Here is a 12,930-nt window from a genome sequence, read left to right as displayed (position 1 = left end):
ATTCATAATAAAACTTATATGTATGTAATATACATTTTTTATTTATAATAGTTGTTGTGTAAATAAAATTATATAATAATTATAATAGTAAAAAAATGGATTTGAAAATCTCAACGTATATCTTTTAACAAACTAATGAGTATACCCGATACCCGTGGGTATACCCGATACCCGACGGGTAATTACCTGACAAATACCCCACAGATATTGGGTCAGATATGAAACACGATTTTATAACCGGGTATAGGTATGAAATTACCGATACCCGACCCATTGCCATCCCTGCCCAAAGAACACCCCCTTTTTTTAATTCCCGCCCCTCTGAAATAAAAAATAATTCATCAATTTAAAACTTCAATCTTTTCTGTTAACTCCCACACCCACTTCCCGGAATTCTCTCTAAAACTAAATCCATCACCATCTCAGTTAAAACACTCAGTCACATCAAAATTCAACTTCCACATAGACGAAGAATCAAAATTGATCTTCAAACGCCAGGCCTCTTCACCACTGCAACCGCCGGAAAACAACGAATCGCTTCACCACTGCAACCGCCGGTAAATTTCATCTGTTTACATCATCTGCTTATGAATTGCGAGTTTTATTTTTTAGTGTTTGTGAATTGCGAGTTTAATCCATTGATAGTTTACATCATCTGCTTCAAATCTGTAGCTAGGGTTTTTGTAATGTAGAATATGTCTGATAATATGTTAGTTAGGGTTTTGATAATTATACAATAGTATATTTGGAGAAAGTTTATACCATCATAATTTCATAGAATACCTCACAATTTTGATCTTGAAGCATGTGTTGAAGTTATAGTGCCACTTGAGTTTGCATTGTTGATGGATGTTACTGTTATTTGATGAACTTCAAATTAAATGCACACATAGGGAAGTTTTAATGCATAAAACATCTAAAATTAGGGCCGGCTGAAGGCCCATTCAAGTGAAGCGGCTGCTTAGGGCCACCACTTTTATAGGGCCTCTCATCTTTGAATCTTCGTTTTGTATATTATAATATACCTGGGCTTGGTATATAGAAACTAGGTGAGCAACAGGGAAACCAAAAAAAAAAAAGAACGTCGGTCATATGTTTGAGTTTCTGGAAATACGAACCGTCCCTCCTTGAATTATAAAACGGCAACTACATTCCAATGGAGAAATAAACAGCTTTATTCTCAGTTTTGTTAAACAACCACGGCTATAATTTCCATCAGTCATCGCTTGAGTGTAATAGCCTCGAATCGGATATGTGTAATAGCTTCTAATCGGTTATGTAATAACTTCGAATCGTTCATTAAACATCACCAATCTGTGTAATAGCTTCGAATCTGTGGTTTCAGTAATCGGTTCTGAAAATCTAAAACAGAAGGTAATTGATTCGATCCTCGATCAGTTAGTTATTTTGCCTGGTAATCACTTCGAATCTAGGGTTATCTTTTATTATTCATTGTTATGTTATACCTTATTTTGTTAGTTGAAGTTGATTACTTTGTTTGATTATGCATTGTTATATTGCATTTTGTCAGTTGATTACATTGTATGACTTTGATTATTCACTATTAATCTGAATTTCTTTAGTTGATTATTATTTTAGATGAGGTAGTTGATTATATGTTGTTAAAGCTAGATTGTTAGAAATTTGTGTGTCGTCAAATTGCTTGATTATTATTAGTAGTTGGTTTTTCTTGAAGGTAATCGCTTAAGCCCAATCGTTAGGTGACAAATTTTGAGTGATTATTTTATGTCCCTAGTTTGCTAATTATTATTTGTACTATGATAGTTGAACACTTGATTTTATCGATTTTTGCTAAAAGCACTTTTATGCCCAAATAATCGAGCACTTGCTTTTATTTCGTTTTAGGCCCGTAAAAACGTTGAGCCGGCCCTGTCTAAAATCACATGTACAAATTAATTATTATAAAAACTGAACTACTTTTTGACAAAAACTATTAGCTGATTTGAACCAACAGGCACGACCCATCCATTTTACAATCTCGAGAACGTAAAGATAAACTACCTTTTGAGAAAGATCATACCCTAGCGCCCAGTCATGTTTAAAGACGCCCATTTTCCTTATTTTAATCTTCGCTTTATCCTCTTGCAATGTTCCTCTGTGATCACAGAATCCTTCCTATATACAGTTTTTCGAAGTTTCAAATCTTAAGATTTTAACATCTGAACACAATTTAGTTCATTGGCAGCAGACACGATGACTTCATTTTGCTTCTCATCGAGAGCCTGTCACCGAATAAAAAATTTCATATGATAAAAACTAACGCATGCCCAAAAGTGGCAAGATGGGCAGGTTGGGTAACGGGTCAAAATGGGTCCGGGTTTAAACGGGTTGCTATTAGTATGATTGACCTGGCTGGATCACATTAGACTAGACCTGGCAAACACAATCCAAATAGTTAATTCTGGGTCATAATGGGTAATTTCTATAAGGCATTGGGTTAGTATGGGCTAAATGAAAACTAGTAGTGGGTTCAAATGGGTTGGATGTGAGTCAGGGAGTAACATTCATGGGTCACGATGGGTCAAACAAAATAAGAGAGTGGGTCAGGATGGGTGTAATTACCTATTCCAATCGACTGACTGAAGTAGGTCTTCTTTATCAACGTCGGCCAAGGTTTAGGTTACCAATTTACCATTCCAATCGCTTCTCTTTTCAGATCACTTCTCATCGTCTTCTTCCCGAATTACCTAATTTCCACTTTTGATTTCTTGGTCTTCACCGGCGGCATGAAATCACAGGTTTCCGTTAATCACATGTCTGAAGAAGCATGAAATTCTGACGTTGTTAAAATACGATGGATACTGTTTCAGTTCAGATTCAGTAATCTTTTTTTTTTCCTTTGATTAATTGAAAATGTGTTATTTGCATTACAGTTATACGAAATTTTAATGCATATTTGTGTTAGATTGCATATATTTTTACGGTGTTCTCTATTGTGATCCACCAATTGAATGAAACTTTAAGATGTTATGATATCTTATATTTCAACAACTTGAATGTTCACTGTTACACAGTTTTTTGCTGCACTTGATTATATAATAATCTGTTATAATTTGCTGCACTTGATTTTGCCATTTGTAAGTGAATTTCATTATGATGTTGAGTTTGAATCTCCTTTTGATGTTTCTCTGAACGTGATGTTGAGATCGGAACATGATCTTCGTTAATAGTTATGATAATTTAGCCATTTTATGCCTTCTTTCAAAGCGACCAGTTTTGACTCAAACCAAAAATAATCCCTTTTTAACCGACCAGACCCGCCCATTTTGCCACGTCTACAAGTGACATTAAAACCTAAATATACAAGATCGCTTATGAATGACCATCGGGGCACTGATCTTGAATGCATATGTCAAGACTTGAAATGATCATCACTTATAAATAGACCTGGCAAACGGGTCGGGTCGGGTCACGGGTCAAAACGGGTTCGGGTCGAAACGGGTTCGGGTCGAAACGGTACTGGTCGAAACGGTACTGGTCGAAACGGTTCGCCTTGAAACGGTACTGGTCGAAACGGTGCGGGTCGAAACGGTTCTCATCGAAACGGTTCGATTCGAAACGGTACCGGTCGAAACGGTTCCCATCGAAACGGTTCGATTCGAAACGGTACCTCTACATTAGACTGACCCGTAAACACATTCTTGTCCAAATTTATTTTAAATAATAAATGATCAATGATCTCATTGTGATTAAAAACATTGCTAAATAAAAATTGAAGATTAAAGATGAACATAAGGAAATACCAGCCAAAAGATAAGCTTGTAATTTAAAAAAAAAAAGAAAAAATGGGACAAACCGATCGTAGCTGGGAAATTTTATTTTCCAATGTACATTTTTCATTCCACAATTGCCGTTCCTGATATCATCACTAAATCCAAAGTTGTAAAACACTCATATCTATGCATGAGACCAAATAAAAAATATACCAAAGGACAACACATACCTTGACACTTGCAAAAGTAATTTGTTCTCTAAGATTCGGATTTCCTCCTTTTGAGCTTTCACACGTGCAAGTTGTTCCTGTGAAAATGCATATTAGAGAAGATATAAGATTAATAGAGCTAGCACTTTCAATCCACTTACATATGAATTAGTTGATCCAGGTGTGTTTTATCTCAAACAGGACAAAAACAAAAAAAAATAGCTTCAGACAAATTGTTTTTTTTGGAAAATTTGGATTTTAATCGTCCAAACTTTGACATATTGGCCGGCAACAGTCCTAAGTAAATAAATCTTTTGTGACAGTCCCAACTTTTAACATGTATTTCCTTAGCGACTCCACACTAACTAAAAGTTAACCCAGTTAGTTTTTGCGAACGTGGACTGCCACATAAGCAGTCCACGTCATCAAAACTTTGACTTTTTTGCATTAAGTAGGTTTCCTCTTCAATTTCAACATCTTTCTAAAGGTGAGAGATTGAAGTTGGGCATGGATATTGGATACCAACCTTCACTTGGATAGGACTTAGGAGGACTGAGGACATGCTTTTGTAGACTTGTGAGTATCTATATGGATCAGAATTTCTTAGCGATATTCGGCATATACAAAGTAACATTAAATGGGCCACCTAAATTGTCAGCAGTTTTGTTTTTGTTATGTTCTTACTTGTTACCTAAATTTTGTATTTTGTTTTATAAGTTATTAAATTAGGTTTGAAGTTTGATTTTGTTTTTTGTCATGGTGAATAACTAGCTAGTGACAAATGGTCATGGATAAATCATGGATTTCGTCCGACAGATTATCAAATGCATATGACAAAGGCGTGGAAGAGTTTTTAGAGTTTGCGCAAAGTAATAATCCTCAATTGGATGTTATTCCATGTCCTTGTGTAAATTGTATCAATTTGTGTCATCGCTCTATTGATGATGTGCGTTATCATTTGTTTGCCCACGGTTTCGATGAAAGTTATAAGGTCTGGTCTTTTCATGGAGAAAAACTTTCGAAGCTTGATTCTAGATGCCCTAATGAATCTAGACCTCCCGACTTTATTAATACAAAGGAAATGCTACATGATGCCTTCAATTATGTAGAGAATGAACCTGATTCATTGAAATCACTTCTTGAGGAATGTGATAAACCACTTTACGTTGGCTCAAAGTATAATGCACTTAGTGGATTGTTGAAATTTCAACATTTGAAAGGTCAATTTGGCTGGTCTGATGCTAGTTTCGACGCTTTGTTGGGTGTCCTAAAAGATGTCTTACCATCAAACAATACAATTCCTACCTCGATATATGAGGCCAAGAAGTTGTTAAAAGGAGTAGGTATACAATATGAAAGGATTCATGCATGTGAAAACGATTGTGTTCTATTCTGGAAAGAACATAAGGATGCTTCTCATTGTCCATCTTGTGGCACATCTCGTTGGAAGAAGAATACCCAAAACGTGCCTTCAAAAGTTTTGTGGTATTTTCCTCCCATCCCTAGATTTAAAAGAATGTTTTCGTCACCAGAAATTGCACATGACTTAACTTGGCATGCACAAGGTCCAGTCAATAATGGTAAGCTATCTCATCCTCGTGATTCCCCCTCTTGGAAGCTTGTTGACAACACGTGGAAAGAATTCGGAAAAGAAAATCGGAATCTTAGGTTAGCCTTGTCCGCTGATGGTATCAATCCTCACAAGTCGTTAAGTTCCAAGTATAGTTGTTGGCCGGTTATCCTAATAACATATAATCTTCCATCTTATTTGTGTATGTCAAGAAAATTCATGATGTTGACTCTATTGATATCGGGGCCAAACCAACCTGGTAACAATATTGATGTCTACTTGGCACCATTGATAGCAGATCTAAAACTCTTATGGGAAACTGGCGTTAAAACGTTTGATGCTTATAAGAAAGAATACTTCAATCTAAGAGCAATATTACTCTGGACTATAAATGACTTTCCCGCATATGGTAATCTTTCTGGGTGTGTTACGAAGGGTTATTATGCTTGTCCAATATGTTCAGAAAATACTTGTTCACAATGGTTACCAAAGTCCAAAAAGGTATGCTTTCTTGGCCATAGAAGATTTCTCCCACTTGAACATCCTTTTCATAAAAGAAAAAAAGATTTCAACAATCAACAAGAGAACGATATTATAAAAAACCCATTATCAGGTGAAGAAATTTACGACTCTTTGACGGGGTTTAAGAATACATGGGGTAAGAAGAAAAAGACAAAGAAGGAAACGTCAAGGAAGCAAAAGTCAAGGAAGCAAACGTCAAAGAAGGAAACGCCAAAGAAGAAAACTTCAAAGAAGAAAAAAGAAAGTATCGATGAAAGAGCGTGTTTCGGGTCAGGTCGGGTTGGGTAGGGTCAGTTGGGTGGCGGGTCAGAACGGGCGGGTCGGGTCGGGTTGGGTGGCGGGTCAGAACGGGTCAATTCAGAAAAAAGGTTGTTTTGGTTCGGGTTAGAACGGGTTGTCGAAACGGGTTCGGTTCGAAACGGGTACAGGTCAAAATGTGCAGCCCTATTGTTAACCTATTTTTGAATATATTGTTTGTTTTGTATTTTCAGGCACATTTTGTGGTTGACCCAAAGAGCCGGAAGCAAACTATTCAATCAATTGGGACAAAGTGGAGAAACTTCAAACATACTCTATACAGGGATTACATTGAGACACAAAAAGATGACCCTGAGGAGAAGAAAAGTTTACTTAATCCTCCTCTTAAGTATCCGTTCTTGAAAAAAGAAGACTGGAAACTATTTGTAGCACAAAGAACTTCAAAACAGTGGGAGGTTTGTTTAAACTTTTGGTGCTTGTATTTGTTTAGTAGTCCATGTCTTATCTAACATTATATAAAAATTTTAATGTTTCTAATGCAGGAGACAAGTAAGAAGGCAAAGAAAGTCCGCGCACATCATAAATACAATCATCATTTGAGTAGAAAGGGATATGCCAGACTCACTACTGAGATTGTATGAATGCAATTAACCCAACAATTCACTTTTATTTGTTTACGTTAATTCAATTTTGTTATTCTTGATAATTTAGATGCAAGAAACCGGCCTGGAGGAAGAGGAGATTGATAGGGCAATGTTGTGGAAACGAGCTAGAGAACTGAAAATAGGAGGTTTCGACTCAGATGTCCAAGTGGTAGTTGATAGAATTGTAAGTCTTTCTTTGATCTTACACTATGAGGTTTAAATGTTGAATGCAATAGGTTGATTTGGTCAGTTTAGTAGGCTGATTTGTGGCAGTAGTTGCTTTGTTCGTGAAACTTACCCTCAAATACCGGTACCGAACCATACCGTGTTGTACCGGGTATATTCAGTACCGAGACTGGTACCCACTTTTGAGGATTCGGTACCGTATCGGGTATATTCGGTACCGTACGGTACCGGTATTTTCGGTACCGGTTGGTACCGAGCTCATCCCTATCCAAGAATAACTATAAAGGGGTGTTTGGGTTTGTGGTAGCTAATTAGTTACATAAAAGCTGGAGTATAGTAATCAATAATTTTTTGGAGAAAAGAAAACCTTAAATCCTTTTTATTTTCTATTCGTCCTCTGTATTTTTTATATTTTCTGCTTGGGTTTTGATTGCATAGATAACAATACTCAGTGGCGGATCTTGCCAGTTGAACGTGTCAGGGTCGAAAGACACGGGCACTTAAAAAAGCCCGGGTAAGCCCGGGCCAAACATAGTATATATAAAAAATTTCGATGGAAATGCGGAAAATTAGCACTACGGCCGAAAAACTTGCCCGAGCTGTGGCCTTGCCACAGCACCATTAAGAACCGCCCCTGACAATACTAGCACAATCAAAATGATACTAGCACAGTAAAAAACATGATACTAGCACAATGAAAATGATCGATATTAGCACAAACAAAATGATATCAACACTTGAGGGTATTAGCGCAAACAAAATAATATCAGCACACTAAAAATGATATCAACACAAATATAATGATATCAGCAGAAAACAAAATGAAACCTGATGGAAGAAGAATAAAAGGGAAAAAAAGGCCTCTCGCGAATCTAGATGATAAATCAAATTGCGTGAAAGTAGGATCTGGAACGGAATGATAATGATAATCTGGAATCAATCTAATATTTTCATAGCCTAAATTTAGGAATTTTCATTTTTTTTATACTGTCAATGACAAAAATACCCTTATTAAAACTATTTAAGTTGTGCCATTTGTCAAAATCTAAATAGTTCTTACAGTTTTCAGGTTCAAAGTAGTTTGTATTTGATCCTCCTCCAATAAACGTAATTATAACAAGTGACAACTGGGTTCAACATAATTACCATTGCTCACTTACATTTTTTACTTACTGCTGACTTACATATGACTTACTGTTGAGTGTTGACCTACTTCTGTTGTTTGGTATTACTGACACTGACTTACAATTGACCTTTTGCTGCCTTTGACATTGATTATATTATTGAAATCATTGCTCCACATACATCCTCTATGATTGAAACACTGTAACTATAACACCTACTTGTTGGATAGTGTATTAATAGACATCTTTTATCCAATTTCAGGACAAGCTTAAGGAATCAGATTCTGGAGAGGGCACATGTGGAACACATGATGTGCTTACCCAGGCCTTGGGTACTGATGAACAACGTGGGCATGTACGCGGGATGGGCAAATTTGTAACTCCACAACAATACTTTTATTTACCCAATACTGTCAAGCATTACATGGACACTGAGAAGAAGAAGTATGATAAACGACTCAACAAGCTTGAAGATGAATTAGAGAAACTAAAAAAAGGTGTGAACAATGCGTCAGAAGCCGAAAGTTGCCAATGGGGTAATGAAGATCTTGAAGACAACCCAGATGAAGAACCACTTGTAAGTCTTGGGTAAAAGTGTTTCTTTTTAAAATAATTTCTTTATGTTCTATAAGAATTCATTGCAAGTCTTGGCTACAAGAAGTAACATCCTATATATATATTTGTAGGATATGTCATGTTTTCTTGCGGTTGACAATGCATCAAACATAGTCGCCAAAGGAACTATACTGATGGATACAAATGAAGAGGAGTTCCTTCGAGTCATGTTGGAAATATGTTTACATAGAGAAGCATTACTACCAGTTCCACTTGAAGAGGAGTTCATTATGGAGGTCGGAGATGCAATTGGGCAGATACTGAGTTGGCCAAGACATCTAGTCATTCCATGCTCTGACTTGGTAATATTATTTTCATAGATTTAATGCATATAAACATGAGGTCTAATTTAAAGAATTTATATTTTTTTCAGGAAAAAATGTTGGCGAAACCAAAGACAAAACCCGTGAAAGATTTAAAAAGTAATAAACAAATAAAACAACTAAGAGGAACTAATGAGGAAAACGAAAAAGAGCTTGAACAAAAGATTGTACAAGTGGAAAAGGTCACGGGAAAAGAAGTAATAAGTGAAAAAGAAAAAAAAAACGGAAAAGAGAACCTAAAGTGGAAAATGAAAAAGAGAATGTACAAGTGAACGAAGGCAAAGGGGGGATGACGAGAGCACAAAGGAGGCCAAGGTTAAGAGTTGAAAACAATGCAGTTTTGACAATGACTGCATTGGTGGTTGACGCACAAGTTTTAAAGGTTGATTCTATAAAATTGCAGTGTGTGGACGATCTATTTGGGTACGAGAGTTTCACATATTTAAATTGGGATGATTTTGAAGCAATTTTTACATTGGATGAGCTGACTGGTTCTGTCATCACTGCTTATATGATGTAAGTTTAAATTTAGTTTCAAAAATTGTTTGTAAAACACAATTTATTTAATTGATTTACTTTTTGTATGTTGACAGGTTCTTGTATGAGCAAATCAAGAATGGGCCAAAACTTGATCATGGTATTTGTTTTGTGAGCCCGAGTGCAATCTCGCCAAGTGAACGTAAATCAAAACGCAAACATATTGCTGATGCAAGTAGAGTGGTTGCAGATCGGTTGTCTACAAGAAAGGACAACGACATCATCATATTGCCCTATAATCCCGGGTATGATTTTCCATTTAAATAACTATTTATAAAGAAAAAAACTATTATCTTGATATTATTTGACTTAGTTTGGTTTTTATAGAAGATATTCATAAAAAAAAAACTATTATCTTGATATTTTTTGACTTAGTTTGGTTTTTGGTTTTTGGTTTTTATAGAAGACATTGGGTGTTGGCAGTTTTGGACATGAAAACATATACTTGCTATTATCTTGATTCTATAATGAATAGCACAATCAATCCGGTGTTGAGGCAAATTATTGATGCGTAAGTAATGTACATTATCGAAAAATTATATTATATTATTATAATATATTTCTTAATTTTTTAGGGCAATGTCCTTGTATGCTATGCAAAGTGTCAACTGGGTTAAGGCTAAGGTGAGCACTTATTTTTTATTGAAGGAAACATAACAGTATTTTTATTTGTGTAGTGCACATGTGTTGAAATTGTAGCTTTAACTTCATCGACTGAATTGGAATCTTTAATTGTGTAGTGTCCATATCAGACGGGAGGTACTGAATGCGGCTATTATGTGTTGAAGTTCATGAAAGAGGTGGTTGAAGAAGGAATTGAAATACTTGCCAATGACAACGTAAGTACTATTTTTTTAAATGATTACTTTTGGAGTATTATTAGTTTGTTAGCTAATTAGTTGCAAAACTTTTTTTAGATCACTAAATTTAGTTTAGAGTAAACTGCCATTTTGGTCCCTGAGCTTTGGGCAGTTTTGCCACTTTAGTCCAAATCTCAAACATTTTGCATCTGGGTCCCTGTGGTTTCATTTTTTTTTTTTTTTTGCCATTTTGGTCCAAAATTAAAATCAGCTCATAATCATCAAATTAAATATTGATGTTTTGTCCTTTTCCTCAGGGATAAATTGGTCATTATAACTTTATTAGAACTCATTAATAATTAAAATAATAAAAAACTTCTTCAACAACAAGCAACAGCAATCTAATATCAGATTTAAACAACAATCACAACAACCTGAACTCAAATTCCTACACTCAAACAAAAAAATGTCGCTAATAATCTTTCTTCTCAACTTTAAACAAGACCTGCAACTCTTTTCAATACCCAGCTGACACAAACTCAAAACCACAAGATTATTTGCAACTTCAGTTCTAGTTCTGCAATACCGAATCAAATCTGAACTTCAGGTGATTCGTGACTACTATTGATGGAAATATAACACTTGATGATGCGCTGGTATTTAAAGAATTACTGAAAACTTGCCATTTTCTATTTTTTATATCATTTTTCGTTCGTAAACATGATTATTCAAAAAACTGTTTTCACCTAAATAAGATTATTAACAGATTCGATCAACAAATTTATGTATATACTCAGTTTTGATACCAATCTGTCCGAAATAGATGAAAACCGTTCGAAAAATTCAAACGACACACCTTGGTTTCCAGTTTCAATCTCTCTGTTTAACCAAAAATCATCGAATCATTCCGAGATTTTTCGAAATTTCAACCAAAACAGTTAAAATTCAATCTCAAAACACCAAATCAGTCGTAAAAATCAATCGAAACACATTCAGTTTCACCGAAAGTCAACAAAATGATCCGAAACTCGACCGACAGTGTCCGAAAAATTAGAAAATGTTACAGGCGTGATTTTAATGCTGCAACTGTGGGGTGCTGATTCTTCAGAATTAGTTTTATCGAGTGAAAACGATTACTGATTCTTCAGAAAATCTTCGAGTGAAAACGATTACTGATGAAGAGCGAATTAGGGTATTTGTTTGTGATTCATTTGGGGAAGATGAAGATAGTTATTAGTGCTTTTATTTAGTTTTATTATTTTAATTTGATAATGAGTTATGATAAATTCATAATGACCAATTTACCCCTGAGTAAAAAGACAAAACATCAGGATTTAATTTGAGTATTATGAGTTGATTTCATTTTTGGACTAAAATGGCAAAAAAAATGAAACCATAGGGACTCAGATGCAAAAGATTTGAGATTTGAACTAAAGTGGCAAAACTGCCCAAACCTTAGGGATCAAAATTACAGTTTACTCTTTAGTTTATAATTTTGAGGATTTTGATGAGATTTGTTTGTTTGATTTGCATATAAAAGAAACTGGGTGAAAATATAACTAAATAACCGGATGAAATGAGAAGATAATTGTGTGGATATCATCTTTGTTTATCATATCAAAGTGCATGTATTTAGGCTCTATAATTTTGTTTGTCATTAATTGTTTTTCATATCAAAGTGTATGTATTTAGGTTCTTTAATATTTTTCTCAGGTTGGGGAAGGCAAAGTGGTATACACGGATAAGGATATTGATGGAATACGTGAAGGGTGTTCGAGTTATGGGGCAACATTTGTTTTTAAGTGACTATTTTAGATGTTGAAGTATGTACGCCAAATAATACTTTTTGTTAACTTAAGATATTTGAATTATATTTGACGTATGAGTATGAAATGAATTGTTTTGGTTTTTGTGTATTTTGTCATTAAATAGATTTATATATTGTTTTGGTTCTTTAGAGAAAATTCGAAATTCTAAAAAAATTAAAAAATGAAAATCGTGACTCGCAATGTGTGTCATAAATGTTGTCATTAAAGTGTCATAAACGCGTGTCATTAAAATGTGTCATCAACGCGTGTCATTAAAATGTGTCATTAACGTGTGTCATAAATGCATGTCATTAAGGTGTGTCATTAAAGCGTGTCATAAAGGTGTGTCATTAGACTGTGTCATTAAAACGTGTCATTAAAGTGTGTCATAAAGGTGTGTCATTAAAGCGTGTCATTAAGGTGTGTTATAAATGGATAACACACAAATGCATGTCATTTTCAATTAATGACAGGGCCTTCCTTGACACTTTTTTGTGTGTCATATCTACCCTTTAATGACGCGCAATGCGTGTCATTGAAGGTTTTTTTTCTAGTAGTGTGGGTACGGGACAAGAATAAGATTAGGTGATACCCGACTCG

General features: G+C 35.1%; 2 protein-coding genes across 3 annotated transcripts; both read left to right on the top strand.

The window, feature by feature from the left end:
* The first annotated feature begins 332 nt into the window (after window positions 1-332).
* Window positions 333-9,859, top strand: LOC110909049. 2 transcript variants are annotated; one of them, XM_035976291.1, is made up of 9 exons: window positions 333-557; window positions 4,719-6,014; window positions 6,527-6,748; window positions 6,836-6,928; window positions 7,005-7,121; window positions 8,510-8,824; window positions 8,934-9,164; window positions 9,236-9,701; window positions 9,779-9,859. In XM_035976291.1, exons 2-8 carry the CDS (start codon window positions 4,725-4,727, stop codon window positions 9,455-9,457), a joined length of 2,490 nt encoding a protein of 829 aa, XP_035832184.1. In that variant the 5' UTR covers window positions 333-557; window positions 4,719-4,724; the 3' UTR covers window positions 9,458-9,701; window positions 9,779-9,859. The 2 variants fall into 2 exon arrangements, with proteins under 2 accessions (XP_035832184.1, XP_022009752.2); XM_022154060.2 differs by having other exon boundaries at window positions 4,715-6,014.
* On the top strand, window positions 9,532-12,328 carry LOC110909050. Its single transcript, XM_022154061.2, has 6 exons — window positions 9,532-9,701; window positions 9,779-9,967; window positions 10,126-10,233; window positions 10,298-10,346; window positions 10,463-10,561; window positions 12,236-12,328. Exons 1-6 carry the CDS (start codon window positions 9,532-9,534, stop codon window positions 12,326-12,328), a joined length of 708 nt encoding a protein of 235 aa, XP_022009753.2.
* The last annotated feature ends 602 nt before the right edge of the window (window positions 12,329-12,930 follow it).

The sequence above is a fragment of the Helianthus annuus genome, chromosome 8, assembly GCF_002127325.2.
Source record: "Helianthus annuus cultivar XRQ/B chromosome 8, HanXRQr2.0-SUNRISE, whole genome shotgun sequence".
Taxonomy (NCBI): Eukaryota; Viridiplantae; Streptophyta; class Magnoliopsida; order Asterales; family Asteraceae; genus Helianthus; species Helianthus annuus.
This window is presented reverse-complemented; position numbering and strand designations above follow the sequence as displayed.

Coding starts and splice junctions, on each gene's coding strand:
- LOC110909049 (XM_035976291.1), top strand. CDS start 4,725: ATGGTCATGGATAAATCATGGATTTCGTCCGACAGATTATCAAATGCA. Junction 6,929..7,004: donor CCAGACTCACTACTGAGATT/GTATGAATGCAA, acceptor TTGATAATTTAG/ATGCAAGAAACCGGCCTGGA. Junction 8,825..8,933: donor ACCCAGATGAAGAACCACTT/GTAAGTCTTGGG, acceptor ATATATTTGTAG/GATATGTCATGTTTTCTTGC.
- LOC110909050 (XM_022154061.2), top strand. CDS start 9,532: ATGACTGCATTGGTGGTTGACGCACAAGTTTTAAAGGTTGATTCTATA. Junction 9,968..10,125: donor ATATTGCCCTATAATCCCGG/GTATGATTTTCC, acceptor TGGTTTTTATAG/AAGACATTGGGTGTTGGCAG. Junction 10,347..10,462: donor TCAACTGGGTTAAGGCTAAG/GTGAGCACTTAT, acceptor TTAATTGTGTAG/TGTCCATATCAGACGGGAGG.